Source organism: Ceratina calcarata, unplaced genomic scaffold, assembly GCF_001652005.2.
Source record: "Ceratina calcarata isolate Rehan_Ccalc_2016 unplaced genomic scaffold, ASM165200v1 scaffold180.2, whole genome shotgun sequence".
Lineage (NCBI taxonomy): Eukaryota > Metazoa > Arthropoda > Insecta > Hymenoptera > Apidae > Ceratina > Ceratina calcarata.
Genome location: NW_017139431.1, coordinates 2,244,232 through 2,257,467, shown reverse-complemented (window position 1 = coordinate 2,257,467; position 13,236 = coordinate 2,244,232). Strand labels below are relative to the sequence as shown.

Below are 13,236 nucleotides of genomic sequence, written 5' to 3'. Positions count from 1 at the left end.
TTGTTCGCTGACAGCTTGCAAACAGTTCGTTAGATCACATACACTTTGTGTTTGGGGATGGATCCTTTGATGCACCGCTTTGCGAGCGAACGTTGTTCACTAAAACGTCCATATTTCCAGCGATCATACTTATTATTAGCGAACTGTTCGTGAACTGTCAGTGATGTAGGCACAGCATAAGAGTCTCAAGGAGATATTTAGCGAGACGTCTCGACGAGAGTATGTTATTGGCATATCCAACGGCAATTTTCATATTATTTCATCAATAAATTAAAGAAAGTGATCATGATACTACGAAATCTAGTAATGTATTATAAAAATAGATGAATTGTGATTAACAAATGAACAGAAACAGATCCTGGTATTTTAATTTAAGAATCCCTAAGTAAATAATCAATCCTGGGGGTGGCTATATAAAATCAATGGTCAGCTTCTTTTAAATCATCCGCATGATCTTACACGACTATCGATAAATACAGATGGAGCAAATATTCATAAATCTTTCGATTAGGTTGCACATCCACTATCCAGTGCTCTATAGAGATCAGTGACAAGAGTCCATAAGGTGAAAGGTCTACTCCGTGTACCTACCACCGAGGAGATCTCTGCTCGATGTACCTAGTCTGTGCTGATAGTATCTCCTAAGTTAAATGCTCGAGCGCGGATAAAGCTGGTCGGTAAACGATATCAGAGCTGGTAATGTCGGAATCAAGGATATTTTTGTAACAGAAAAGCAGGAACAGCAGAAGCTACTTCCACCGTGATTGGGCATAAGCCAGTATAATTTGTTTCTTGCGAAGCTTCAATCCTGGAATGTTATATTAATTAATATCAATCTGATAAAGAAATCGTAGGGACATGAAATATTACATATAGCCGTAACAACATGAGAATAATAATAAAATAACACGTGAAATTGAATGCATATGCATTTATTTACAATATATGTAATTATAAACATCGTAACATTGGAATAACAGTAATAATACTTATAAAATTGGTCATCGGATCGATGGGTCATTTATTCTTTGGAGGTCGTACTCGATACGTTAACAAATATGTTCCATCAATGAAAAACGAGTTATAAGAAATTTGTGCATTAGATCTGTTGTTGCTTGTTTTTATGTATACGCATGTATCTATAATTATTTAACACGTTCAATTCAGTTATAAATTTCCTTATTTTCCATTTTCGCATTTATGTCTGTTTTAGGTTCGTTTCTATCAAAGTGTAAATTCTAAAATGTGATATGTACTATCCTCCCTATAAATGATTTTCAGAATCTACTTTACGATGAAGTTAACCCTGTGTATTGTGCATAATTTAGTCCTTTTCGATTCAGTTTGTGATCTCTGATGAAGATGATAAATCGACAATAAAATGAATCATTTCTCTGCGCATCTGTACATTACTCATCAGTTTCTGTATGTGTAAGTATTTTTACTTATTAATTAATTATTCACAAATATAATTGACGCCTAAAACGTATAAGTTGAGAAATGTTTAACAGTATTCGTCTCATATTAGTAATAATACATTCCATAACAACAGAGATATGTTATTTCTATATTTGACGAAATTTAAAACTGGAATTGCTCACGATGATCTGATTGAATAGTTACACGATCTCTCGCAAGTTTTTATTTAATTCACAGTGGCTGTAAAAAATAGTTCCACTAATATAACAAATATGTATTAGTAATAATGAGTACATTTAATTCTAATAGTTTTTAAGAACAATCTTTCGTAACATGAGAAGGTTTTCCAATAGAGAATACATATAACATATGTGAATACTTTTTATAGCCACTGTATATTTTAATTCGATACATACTTTCGTAGTCTATCTGTTAAGGACGGATTTTAGAAATCGGAAAGTCCGTCGTTTCTGTTTAGGACGGAGGCGTGGTGCTATCAGATCGCAATTGCGAGGGCGCGGCCTCGCTGTACGCGATATCGAACACGCTTTTCTTCTCTAGCAGCTGTTGGTGCCGTAACCTGTTGCCACCTTGTAACGAAACCGCGATTCCGGAATCGAAATCCTCATCGGTACGACCGCGTTCCATCGTCTGAGGGATCTCGAAATGTTGCGGGGACAATTGCGGCGAGGGGTGCGGTGCCGGCGGTGGGTGAAGATAAAATGGTACCGGTGTCTTCTCGTATTTGTACTCGGAATGCTGCACCAAATGATGTTTCGAATCTGTCTGCGGCAAGGCGGGCGGCGTCGTCGCGAATATTTGAACTGGCGGGTCTTCGTTCTTGCCTCCCTCGGCCCTCCTCAATTTTCTGCCTTGTCGAACTATAGCCTTCAACTGTTCGGACTCGACGTTCACTAAGGGTTTCACTTTACGTCTCGTTCGCGGAGTCGTGTCAGTCTTATCGGTCGTCGACTTCTTGTCCTCCGCCTCCCTTTGGCTTCTCATACTTCGTCGAAGCCATCGCGGCAGCTGCTCCTCGTCATCCGTCGCCATCAATTCCGCCCTCTTTCTCTCCATCTCTTCTCGATTCTTCTTGTACCATGCCATGTACTTTGGCTGCGCTCTGCTCGTATCGATCTCCCCTGTTTTTGGTGGTGTCGGATGCTTCTCGCCACTGCTAGATGACTTTTTATCTTTGTCAACCCTCAGCCTCGATATTTGCCTCCGCTGCGATTCGTCTTCCACTTTCCTCGATTGCTTCGTTAAGTCCTTATCTTTTTGCGTCGATTGGTCCTGCGAGGGTTTCTTGCGCGCTCGATACCTAAATTGGCTCGTAGTTGGCTCCTGATGATGAGCTTTCTCTTCTGAAGATTCCTCAGAAGAACCTTTCTTCGTTCTCTGGGAAAATATTCTCTTTTTCTGTACTTCTTTCGTTTTCCTCCCAAACACTTTTGAGGTTCCAGCTTTAGGGGGTTTAGATATTGAGGGTGTCCCTTGAGTATCGCTCGTCTTTGTATCTTTCAGATCTTTAGCGCGTCTTGAAGTTTCCTTGTCAGTTTCTGAAACTGAGGATTTTTTATCAATTGGATCATGTTTCAACTTTTCTCGTTTAATCTGTTGTGTACCATCTGTACAAGCTGGTATTATTTTTCCATCACGAAAGGGTGATTGTATTTGCATAAAAGCTCTATCCTCTTCACTGAATTCATCTTTATCTTTAACTGATTCAATTGTTTCCATTGACGACTCGACACTTGTATCGTGATCTTTGCCAATTATTTCTCCCTCTGTCGTTTCCGTGGTTTCATCTTCTGCCAACTTCATTGTTAACCTCGTATCTTCTTCTTCCGCGCTCTGAGTTTCAATTATCTCTACCGCTTCATTGCCTTCTCTGTCAGAAAATTGTCGAACCCTATGGCGAGGTGTGTGATACGGTCTGGTTGTCAACGTTGTCTTCCTGGAAACATCACTCGATGAATCGCTATCCTCAGAATCATCCATTGTATCTATTATACTTGTAAAATGTGGGAGGCTTACGTCTGCGTATTCTTCTACAGGTTCCTCCCTTTCGACTTCCGCTGGAGATACAGTTCTGTCAATTTTCTTCTCGGTTATCTGTACCTGCCCCGCCATTTCGTCTCTAACAGTCATCGGTTCCACATCCTTCCCACATTGTTCTTTCAGGACTGGTTTAATTTGATCCCCTTTCACAGAGAAAGTTTCTCCGTCTACGAATTGCTCCGCTCCCTGCGATTCAGTTCTCTCGCTGGCTGACTTCGACCGCTTTTCTAATTCGGATATTTCCGTGGAACCCATTCGAGTAATAAAATCGAACGCAAACTTCTCCTTCTCTGTCCCGCCAGACGTCTGCGAACATGTTTCAAGCGATCCGTTTCCCTTAAAACTGCCGCTCGCTTTATCCGGCTCCTCCTTCTCAGTAGTTTGTGCCAGTTTCTCGTCTGTCGTTTCATTATCCGGAACATCCCTGAATTCCGTGCTCGCTTCGAGTGTCTCCTCCAACAATTTTTCCGCCGTTGTCTTCGTTTTTTCCTCTGTCGCCTCTGGTAACGACGTCGTTGGATCTTTCAATGGTTTGTCAATTTCCTTTTTGTCTGTAGATTCTTCCAATGTTAAATGACTTATTTCATCTTTTAACAATCCATCGGTTTCTTTACCTTCCCCTGATTCCTCCCTCTTTAATTCTGTAGGAATATCGATTTTCTCAGCCGCGTCAAGGTCTGTTACGAGTTTATCATCGGTAGGAATTGTGTCTTTTCTGATATCGTCTTTCATTATTTTATCATCTGTCTGCTGTTCTACAACTTGTGATGATTTTTGATACTCTCGTGAAGTCAGAGATTCAACAGTATCAGTTATAGAAATTTCTGCTCCACTCTTATCTTTCTCGCCAGAGGGTAACTGAGTCAAATCCTTTTCTAGAATTTTATCGCCTGTAGGTGGGTGTTTAATATCAATTTCTGTTTCGGTACTTACTTGAATCGATTCTTTACCATTTACTAATTTTTCTTCTAAGGAATCGCTCGGATCTTTATCTGGAGAAGTAGTATCTTTTTCGATAATGTGGTCATCAACTGTTAATGGGTGGATTTTCTTTTCCATATCATCAGCAGTAGAAGTGGGAATTTTTGTAACATCAGTTCCATTGCTACCTTCTTTTTGAGTAATCAATATCTTTGATGAATCTTTTTCAATTTCTTCATCCTTATCAGTACGACTTATTTTTATAGGAATATCTTCTTGAATTTTTAATTGTTTTCCAATTCCTGAGGTTCCTGGAATAATTTTAATTTCATCAGTTTTTGGTATTTTTGCAACTTCTTCACTTATTTTACGATCAGCTTCTTGTTTTTCTTTAATTATTTTCAGATCTGTATCTTTTTTTTGTTCCTCTTTTTCTTTAACTTCAGAATCATCTGTACCAGAACGTAAAATTCCTTCACTATCAGTGAAAATAGTTTTTTCTATACTCATTTTGTAATCTTCTCCAGATAGAGCTTCTTCTCTGTCAGCAGGAATACTTTTTTTATCCCCATCAGATTTTTGATCGTCGGATATAGCATTTGTTCGTTCTGTTTCGTGTTCATCACTTTTAATTTCAGTAATCGTTACGCCTTCATCAATGCTTTTTTCTTTATCTAAAAAAATAGTTTCTGTATCACTCTTGTCAACAGCCACTGAAATATCTTTTTGCTTATCAGATACTGTTTTGTCCGGAGTAAAATGAATAGCTTCGGTGCGTTTAGCTAATTTATCAATAATTCCAAATTCCTCTGTTGCCTCTTTCAGAGCTTCATAATCTTTAGCCATTTTGTCGTCTTTATAATCTTTAGCTTCTTCCTTAAATTCTCGATCCTCAGCCTCTTGTATAGTAATTTTATGATCTTCAGTTGTGTCTTTTATAATAGCCTCTGCTTTATCACTAATTTGTTCAATTTTTGAAATATCTTGCAGCTTATCAAATTTCTTGTCTTCGTCCAAAAAAATATTATCTTCAACTTGAGATTCATCCTTAATTTTTGACGTAACTTCTTCAATCGCACTTTGGTCAATAATCGTTTTTTCCTGTTCATCAGTCACGTGTTTTATGTCTTCCTTTTCTTTTTCGACAATATCTTTTCTCTCTGTTTCATCAATTCCAAAACTTCCATCTTCTTTTTTATCACTCAATTTTCTCGTTATAACTTGTTTTAATTTATCTTTATCACTTGATGTTTCACTTTCTGTGTCTTTTTCAGTGGATTCTTTAACTGTTTTTACCAAATCGACTTTTCCATTACTTCGTTGTTCCACTGATGCTTGCAATTCTAATTCGCCTGTTTCGAATTTAATTTTATCTTCGTCTTCAATACCTTGAATTTCCTTGCCTGTATCAATATCTTCACTTTTCAATTTTTTTGCCATTTTACCATCTAATTCTTCAATCCCTAGCTTTTGCTTTTCTACTTTCTCTGCATGGTCAGATTTAATTTGCTTCTCAATTTCAATTTGCTTCTTAAAGTCATCAATTTCTGATTTATCTGTTTCGTCTGCTATTTTATATTTTTCTGCTTTCGTTTTAACTTCATCATCAGGATCTGCATCTTTGACATCAATTGGTTTTCCTTCCTTCTGCATTTTTTTAGATTCCATTTTGGTTGATGTAATTGTGTCAGTTTTTAAATCACGTTCCGAGTCTTTGTCAATTAATTCTTTTTCCATAGTCGAAACTAAACCTACAATCATCTGATCTTTAATTAATTGTTGCATACCTTCACGGACCGTACTTCCTCCCATCGTTTCCTCTGCACTTACATGTTCCTCAGGCCTTGTAGGTTTCTCAACAGAGTCCTTAATTTTTTCGAATCCATTTTCTGACAATTGCATTGCTTCAGCTTTCTCACTAGCAATGAATTGTTCTGTCACAACTTTTGCCGTTTGATCTTCTCCCATAGTAGACTTCACCTTCTGGTCTGCAGTCTCTTTCTGCGGTTCCTCAACAAAATCATCGCTAAACCTCTGAATCACTTTCTTTATCAAGGTCTTCCCCTTGCGCCCGTACGTACCATTCGTGTCCGAGAAGTCTGTGCTACTCTTCTTGCCGAAATCCGCTCTAGTAGTTATGTTTCTCTCGTCTTTTTTTTCTTCTGTACTGGTACTCGTCTCGTCCACATGTTGTTTACGGGATATGGCAGCCAATTTCGGAGCACGTGTCGTCATTTTCCCCTTTTCATACTTCGGATCGCCCTTCGACGTTTCCTTCTTCTTTTCACTGCTCTCGTCTCGACATTCGGCCACTTGTTTTTTAAGTTCTCGCCGATCTATCAAACGTCTTACTTTCGCGTGTCCTTGGGTACTCGTTAATTGCTTTGGTCTCATAGTTTCTTGGCGGGGCCCACTTAACTTCTTTGGTTTATCAAAAGCGTCGTCGTACTCCGAACTTCCCGTGCTCATGACCTGAGACTGTTGATACTTCAGTTTCTGCTTTGTTTTAGCTATAGCCGACTCTTTTTTCAATTTCTCTTTCTTATCAACTTTCGCCGCGGTGATATCGGAAGCTAGTTTCTGACAACTCGCAGCGTCCGGCTTCCTCGAACTTTTCTGATCCGAGTCCCGTTTCACCTCCTTCGAATACGAATCCGATTTCTCTTGACTGGTACTGTCACTGCCTGTGCTTTCTTGAAATTTCTTCTCGCCCAATTTGCTCAGTTTCTTCGTGAGCATCGTAAACTCCTTTTCCAGTATTCGGAAACTCGGTTTTATCATTCCATCCGACTTCTGTTGTGTCTTCGACTTCGTCTCCTTTCTTGGAGTCTTCACCGCCTTCTCGTGTTTCTCGCGTTGAACTTTCATTTCCGGCGAAGTAGTGGACTCGGTCGCGTTCAGTTTCTGATCGTCCATCACGTCGCCGCAACTTTTCTGCCGTTTCTCCTTCCGCGCTTCCTCGGAAGACTGCGAGCCGCTCTCCTTCTCATTCAATACCTTGTAGCTGATACTCGTTTGTTCAGTCGATTTCCGATACCTCCGCATGGTTTCCTCTTCGTCTCCCTTGCAAGAACTCCCATTCCCGTCCAAAGAGTCCGAGATTTCCCTGAGCACTTCAGGCTCCAAGGGGATCCTCCCCTCTTTTACCTCCCTCACTTTTTTCCTCAGAATGTTCAATCGCTTGTCGAAACAAGGACTACCTTCTTCCTCGATCGGTGATTTCATCCAGAGCGTGCGAGATTTCCTCCAGTCACCGTCCGCGTATTTTTTCCTGGATTTCAGTTTCCTCCTGTATCTGGACTCCTCGTCCGATTCGTCGTTATCGCTCCTGCTCTTGATGTGTCGGTCTGTTTGCGTAGCCGCAGTCTTGTCAGTCTGAGTAGCGATGGCCACTTGCCCAGGAAGGCTCTGAGTCTCCAGATAACTCGCGGAGTCCATCGCCGCGCCAGCACCCGCGCGACGGCTCTCCCTTTCCAGCAATAATCGAGTCAACAACGCGTTCTGTCTCGCCAATTCCAAATCGTGAAGATACTGTGTCCCGCTCTCTTTAGTGGCGATCGGAGGTTTCTCAGTGACTATCGTAGCTGCTTCCTGCTTCTCCTGCCTCAATGATTCTCTGTCCATCTTCTGCGATCCGTAATCACCGTGATCGATTACCAGCCTCTGAACGTTCGGTCCTATCTCCTCGATATGTTGCCTGTGACCTAAGTCCAGTCTGTCAGGGATTAAAATGATCTCCGGCGGCTGCTGTTGGCAAACCTCCTTCGGCCGCTGATGCGACTCCATGCTACGAGCTGCTTCGATGTCCTGCATCGATAACTCGTGTCTCGAGTTTTGGTCCTCTATAAATCTTTGCAGAATTATGTCCTTGCCGTCTACTATAAGCGTTGGCCGGTGGTGATGGTGAGGGTGGCTCGTGTCCTCTACTTGGCCTCGAGTCACCAGTCTCAGCACTTCAGCGTTCCCTTCGCGGTAAAAGTGCTGTTCTCTCACTGTTTCTCCGTTCATGTCATGTTCCATGAATCTAAAGACAGATTCTTTGTAATCTCTTATAAATCATTCACTTAATTCTGTATTTAAATAATACTTGTTATACAATTAATATTCATACCTTTGTCTGTAACCTTGGTGTTGTAAATCCGATCCCCTTTCCATCTCATGTCTCTGCAACGAATCCAGTTCTGCCGTTCCATAAGCTCTCGCCTTACGATTCTCCATATCCTCCATGTATATTCTCTCCTGCTCGTTCACTCTGCTCCTTCGGTCGTAAGCAGGGTCGTCTCTGAGCCTCTGGGTTTCAATGTTCATTTGAACTTCGTTCGGTTGACCGGAGATATGTGCGACGTCACCAGGAAGAGAACAGTTCTTCACGTTCCTCTTATTAAACTGCCAGTGCCTCGGATCGGCGCTCCACGCTTGCTTCCTTCCATTCCACGACACTTAAACATAACGCGTCATTATAGCGATAGTGACAATGCGACAGTTGTATTAACAATTCAATACAATTTACTTAAGAACCGGACTTGTAGCATTCCGAAATTAATTACCTTCAGCAGCTACTGCGGGTTGCCGATGGAGATGTCGTTTCGGCCTTCCATCAGCTCGTACGACTAACGTCTCCGATGAATGCACTCGTCTTTTCCTTGGAGCCATGTAAAACGGACAGCCGGGACATATGCAGCAGATAATTAATGCGGCAATTGCCATAAGCATGAGTAAACCCAAAATGATCAGTAGCCAAAATAGTAATTTATTTTCTGCTTTGTACACCGTCTAAAACATATTTTTACCCGAATAATTCATTTTTAATCGTAATTGAAGGTAATTTTTTTCTCGTTTATGCATACTTACTACTTCCTCGTTTTGAACAGTGGTAATGGTATTGTTAATAACAGTTGCCTGACCGTCGTTCGCGTGACGGGTAGTCCCATCAACCGGTGGTTTCGTATTATCAACGTGCGTCGCATTCATGATCGTCTCCGTCCCGGCGATGATTCCTACCCCATTAGCGGCTAACGTTTCACGTATTTTCTCTACGTCTACCAAAGGCGCGCCTGCCTCTATTTGCTCGACACGAGCTACAATAATGCTCCTAAAGTAGCACATTTTAATCTTTTTCACGGCTGATCGCATACAGAAACGAGGAACATAAAATACTAAATGAAACAAAAACGAATGGACAATTGAAATATAATTTACTAAGTGTTGTAAATTAATAAAATTATTAATAGACGTGTATCACTAACTTTTTCCCTCCTGGGGGTAGAGAACCAGGACTTCCGGTGTAATTCTGTTGGACGTACGGTCTAGTTTCTAATACTGTAACTCGGCCGCCAGTTATGGCAGCCAAAGCTGCAGCAGTCTTCGACGAATCTGGTTGCTCTCCTTGCACTACGAACATCATTATGCGAGCCTCCATCGCGATTCCAGTGATGATCATGATCTTCGTGACACTCGAGAGATGAGGCACACCTAGTTTTTAGATTTTCACTGTATAAGAGGAATGAACGTAACAGAGTAAACAGCTTTATTTTAGTTTACCTAAGTCGTATGCTCTGGCAGTGAGAGTGTATAACGCATCATCGTTAGCCCGTCTTCTTCTTTTCTTTATCGGTTCAATCATAATATCTTCAGTGGAATTCTCGAAATTAGTCTTAGTGTGGGCACTCGTTGACGATTCAGTTTTATTTGCATGAGGAATGGATTTTGATATACTCCCGTGATCTTTAATAAATTCTACTCCAGATTTCTTCGACTTCTCGAATGCGCTCTGCTTCTTTCGTCTAATCTTCGTAATTGGCGAACGTAGAATTAGTTCGCCACTTGTTTCGTTCAGATAGAATTTGTTTTCATAATTGCCATGAATTAACTCGTACCTAACTACGTTATTAGGTGCCTCTGCGTCGTTATCAACAGCCTGTGAATAAATATAGAAATATAAAATTGTTGAAAATGGTATTTTTTTGTTTAAAGAGATTAGATTAGTCATCAGTCAATAATTTATTAATAAATTTCATAAGATTATGAACGTACCTTTATGAAAGCCGGTGATGTGAAATTAGTCAGGTCAGAGTTCAACATAAATTCGTACACTTCCTTCTCGAATACAGGCGCGTTATCGTTGACGTCAAGCAGATTGACTATTAAAGGAACGACGCCTCTGTTACCGTTGCCGTTTTCGTCTCGGGCTTCGACGGATAAAACGAGTCTTGCTGCAATTTCACGGTCCAGCGAGGAACCCATGGCAACGGTTATTAATCCTGTGTCAGGATCCATAGTGAATGCTTCGCTCCCTTCACCTGTTATGCTAGTGTACCGAACACTGCCATAAATTCCTGTATCCTTATCCGTCGCATGGACCTATTATTATAAAATATATATGTCAAATATATATATTTATAATTTATATAATGCAATACACGTGTTACAGATGTTACATAATATTTTCTTAATCGTAAACGATTTTATGATCAAAAATATTTTACCTGAACCACGCGAGAACCTGCAGTGACGTTCTCAGACAGTGTAACTTCGTACGATTCTTCTTCGAACACCGGCGGATTGTCGTTAACATCCCTTAAAAAAATCGTAACTGGCACCCAGGTTGACAAATTCGTTGCTGGCCCAACTTCTTGAGCTACAATCTGTGTTTCATAAAGTTTTTACCGAGGAATGAAATATTAAAGACGTTCGTAATTTTTTAGTACCTTGAAGGACAAATCTTTATGTAACTCGTAATCGATAAGCGCGTTGTCTCGAACTGTTATGACAAAGTCTGCTGTCCGTTCCGCGACCGTCGGATTTATCTCGAAAGTATTGTTGTTGTTTTCCAGTTTCAATGCGAATACTCCCGCTTTCCCGATATCTTCGTCCCTCACTCTGGTCGTGTATTGCTCGCCAAAGTTGATCACAGTTCCTGGTTCAGGATTTTCATCTATCGTTGCGACGTAACTGCAAGAGAAATTTGAATTGATCTTAATCATACAATAAAATTATTATGGAAGTCATTGTTGTATAGCAGAATTGATTATTATATATTTAATTATTATAATGAAAAGAAGAGGGGCATGTATTTAAAATTTTTGTTAAAAGGAAAAATGACTCATGTTTCAGGTACCAACTTATCGCTCTCGAAGTACGGTGGACTGATCCCGGGTTCTCCGAGAAGGAATCCAACGTCGACGACTGTTGCTTGAGCAGGAGGCTCGTCTCTACTTCTTCTAATTTCTTCGGCAACCACAGTAAGTACGACGGGAGCTCCAACGTGAGTAATTTGCGTGAGCTCCTCTAACGGTCTAGCAAGAGTGATTTCACCTATCAATTAAATAAAACTTTAAATGAAATAAAAATTATTAGCATAATGAGAATTATTTCTTACACGTCGCTATGATAAATATAATTTATTTTAAATTTTTATATTTGATAGGTATTGTATTTTTCTCTGTGTATTTGTGCTTCTTGGAGGAATTTTGAATGTTTGAACTATACTCGGTGCTGGTTATCGAATTAGATTTATATTATGAGTCATGAATAAAACATTTCGGTCAATGATCCTTATTACTTATGTATGACTTATCGAGCACGCATGTCTGGCGGTAGAAATTTTCCATAACATATCACGAGGTGAAATTTGACGAAAGAAATTGCCCTCATTAATATGCATCGTTTACTGGATATGTTTCTGTTCTTATCACATATTCTTCGTTACCTATGCTCATATTTCCTTACTTTCATTTGTTTTATATTATTTGTAACATGAAGGCTATGCATTACTTCGTAGTCATTTTACTAGTGAAAAACAATTGATTTATATTCTTTATGTTTGTAATTATATCAATTGACAATCTCATATTTTATCAATCTCGTGTTTCAGACAAGTATCTGATAACGAAAATATATTTTACGCGGTTAATCTTTACAGTAAACTCGAAACACCGGCTGTGATTAAACAGTTAAGTCCACCCTGCGTAAAATCATGGTTCGCCCCCTTAACGTCTCGAGACGGTAATAAACGCGTTTATCTTCTTTATTTCTGCGTTTCTTTTTACCCTTTATCCTCGCCGTGGCACGCCGCGACTGCGAAGAGGTCGCATGGTTCGTGTCACGAAATGATAAGCATCGCAGCCTGAAAAGCAGAGACTGACCCCTAAGTCCGATCGATACCGCCGTTGTAGAACGTCAAGACTTTCCTTCTGACCACTACCCCATCGGGGTTACCACTTCCTCGTCTGACTCATTTTCGGTTCCGTGAAAAAGATCTTCCACCTCAAACTTGAAGCAGCGACGTAACGTTGGGAATAAGTAATGCCGACTCCTTATTTAACGACCCTCTGTCTTTTCGAGTACTTTGGAAAATTCACTGCACGGAATGAGCAGATGCTATCAGCCGAGACAAATTTTTCAAGCGGGACCTAAGAACAGGTACGATCTTATCGATCACCGATGTGTTTCCCCGCGCGTCGGTGTTTCTTCAGCCACGGTGCACGTGGTCTCGTCTATTTTTCATTGCATCGAAATTGCATACGTAATTTTCCTCGCCGCGTAGAATAGCAGCATGAATCAATCCACGACGTTTTAACGCTTTAGGGAAGACCGTAACGGGTGGTGGTAAATTAATTCGAAACACTACTCATCGTGTGGATAATTCTTGGCGAATCAGGTCACCGGACAGGTGTGTGTGTGTCCGCGTGGCTGTGTGTAATTCGTTTACCGATAGCGAAGCCAGAAATTGTAATTACACCTTCTGTAAATCACTCTGATTTCTGCTGTTGAAGCAATCAAATTTTCTGCTGAATTAATGTGCTGAGGACGCGCGACTATTGTATGACCTCGTAC

The 13,236-nt window shown here is 40.4% G+C and overlaps 1 protein-coding gene across 1 annotated transcript in view; it reads right to left on the bottom strand.

Annotated features, from left to right (window-relative positions):
* Positions 1–971: 971 nt before the first annotated feature.
* Cad88C (cadherin 88C) overlaps positions 972–13,236 on the bottom strand; it is a 40,210-nt gene continuing 27,945 nt past the window's right edge. The window contains exons 29-38 of the mRNA XM_026810964.1: positions 11,523–11,715; positions 11,109–11,352; positions 10,887–11,045; positions 10,435–10,761; positions 9,943–10,318; positions 9,648–9,873; positions 9,253–9,493; positions 8,949–9,174; positions 8,513–8,840; positions 972–8,425 (exon numbers count right to left, since the gene is read on the bottom strand). Of these exons, the coding sequence (XP_026666765.1) occupies positions 1,894–8,425; positions 8,513–8,840; positions 8,949–9,174; positions 9,253–9,493; positions 9,648–9,873; positions 9,943–10,318; positions 10,435–10,761; positions 10,887–11,045; positions 11,109–11,352; positions 11,523–11,715 (8,852 nt within the window). The 3' untranslated portion in view covers positions 972–1,893. The remainder of the gene's footprint in view (positions 8,426–8,512; positions 8,841–8,948; positions 9,175–9,252; positions 9,494–9,647; positions 9,874–9,942; positions 10,319–10,434; positions 10,762–10,886; positions 11,046–11,108; positions 11,353–11,522; positions 11,716–13,236) is intronic.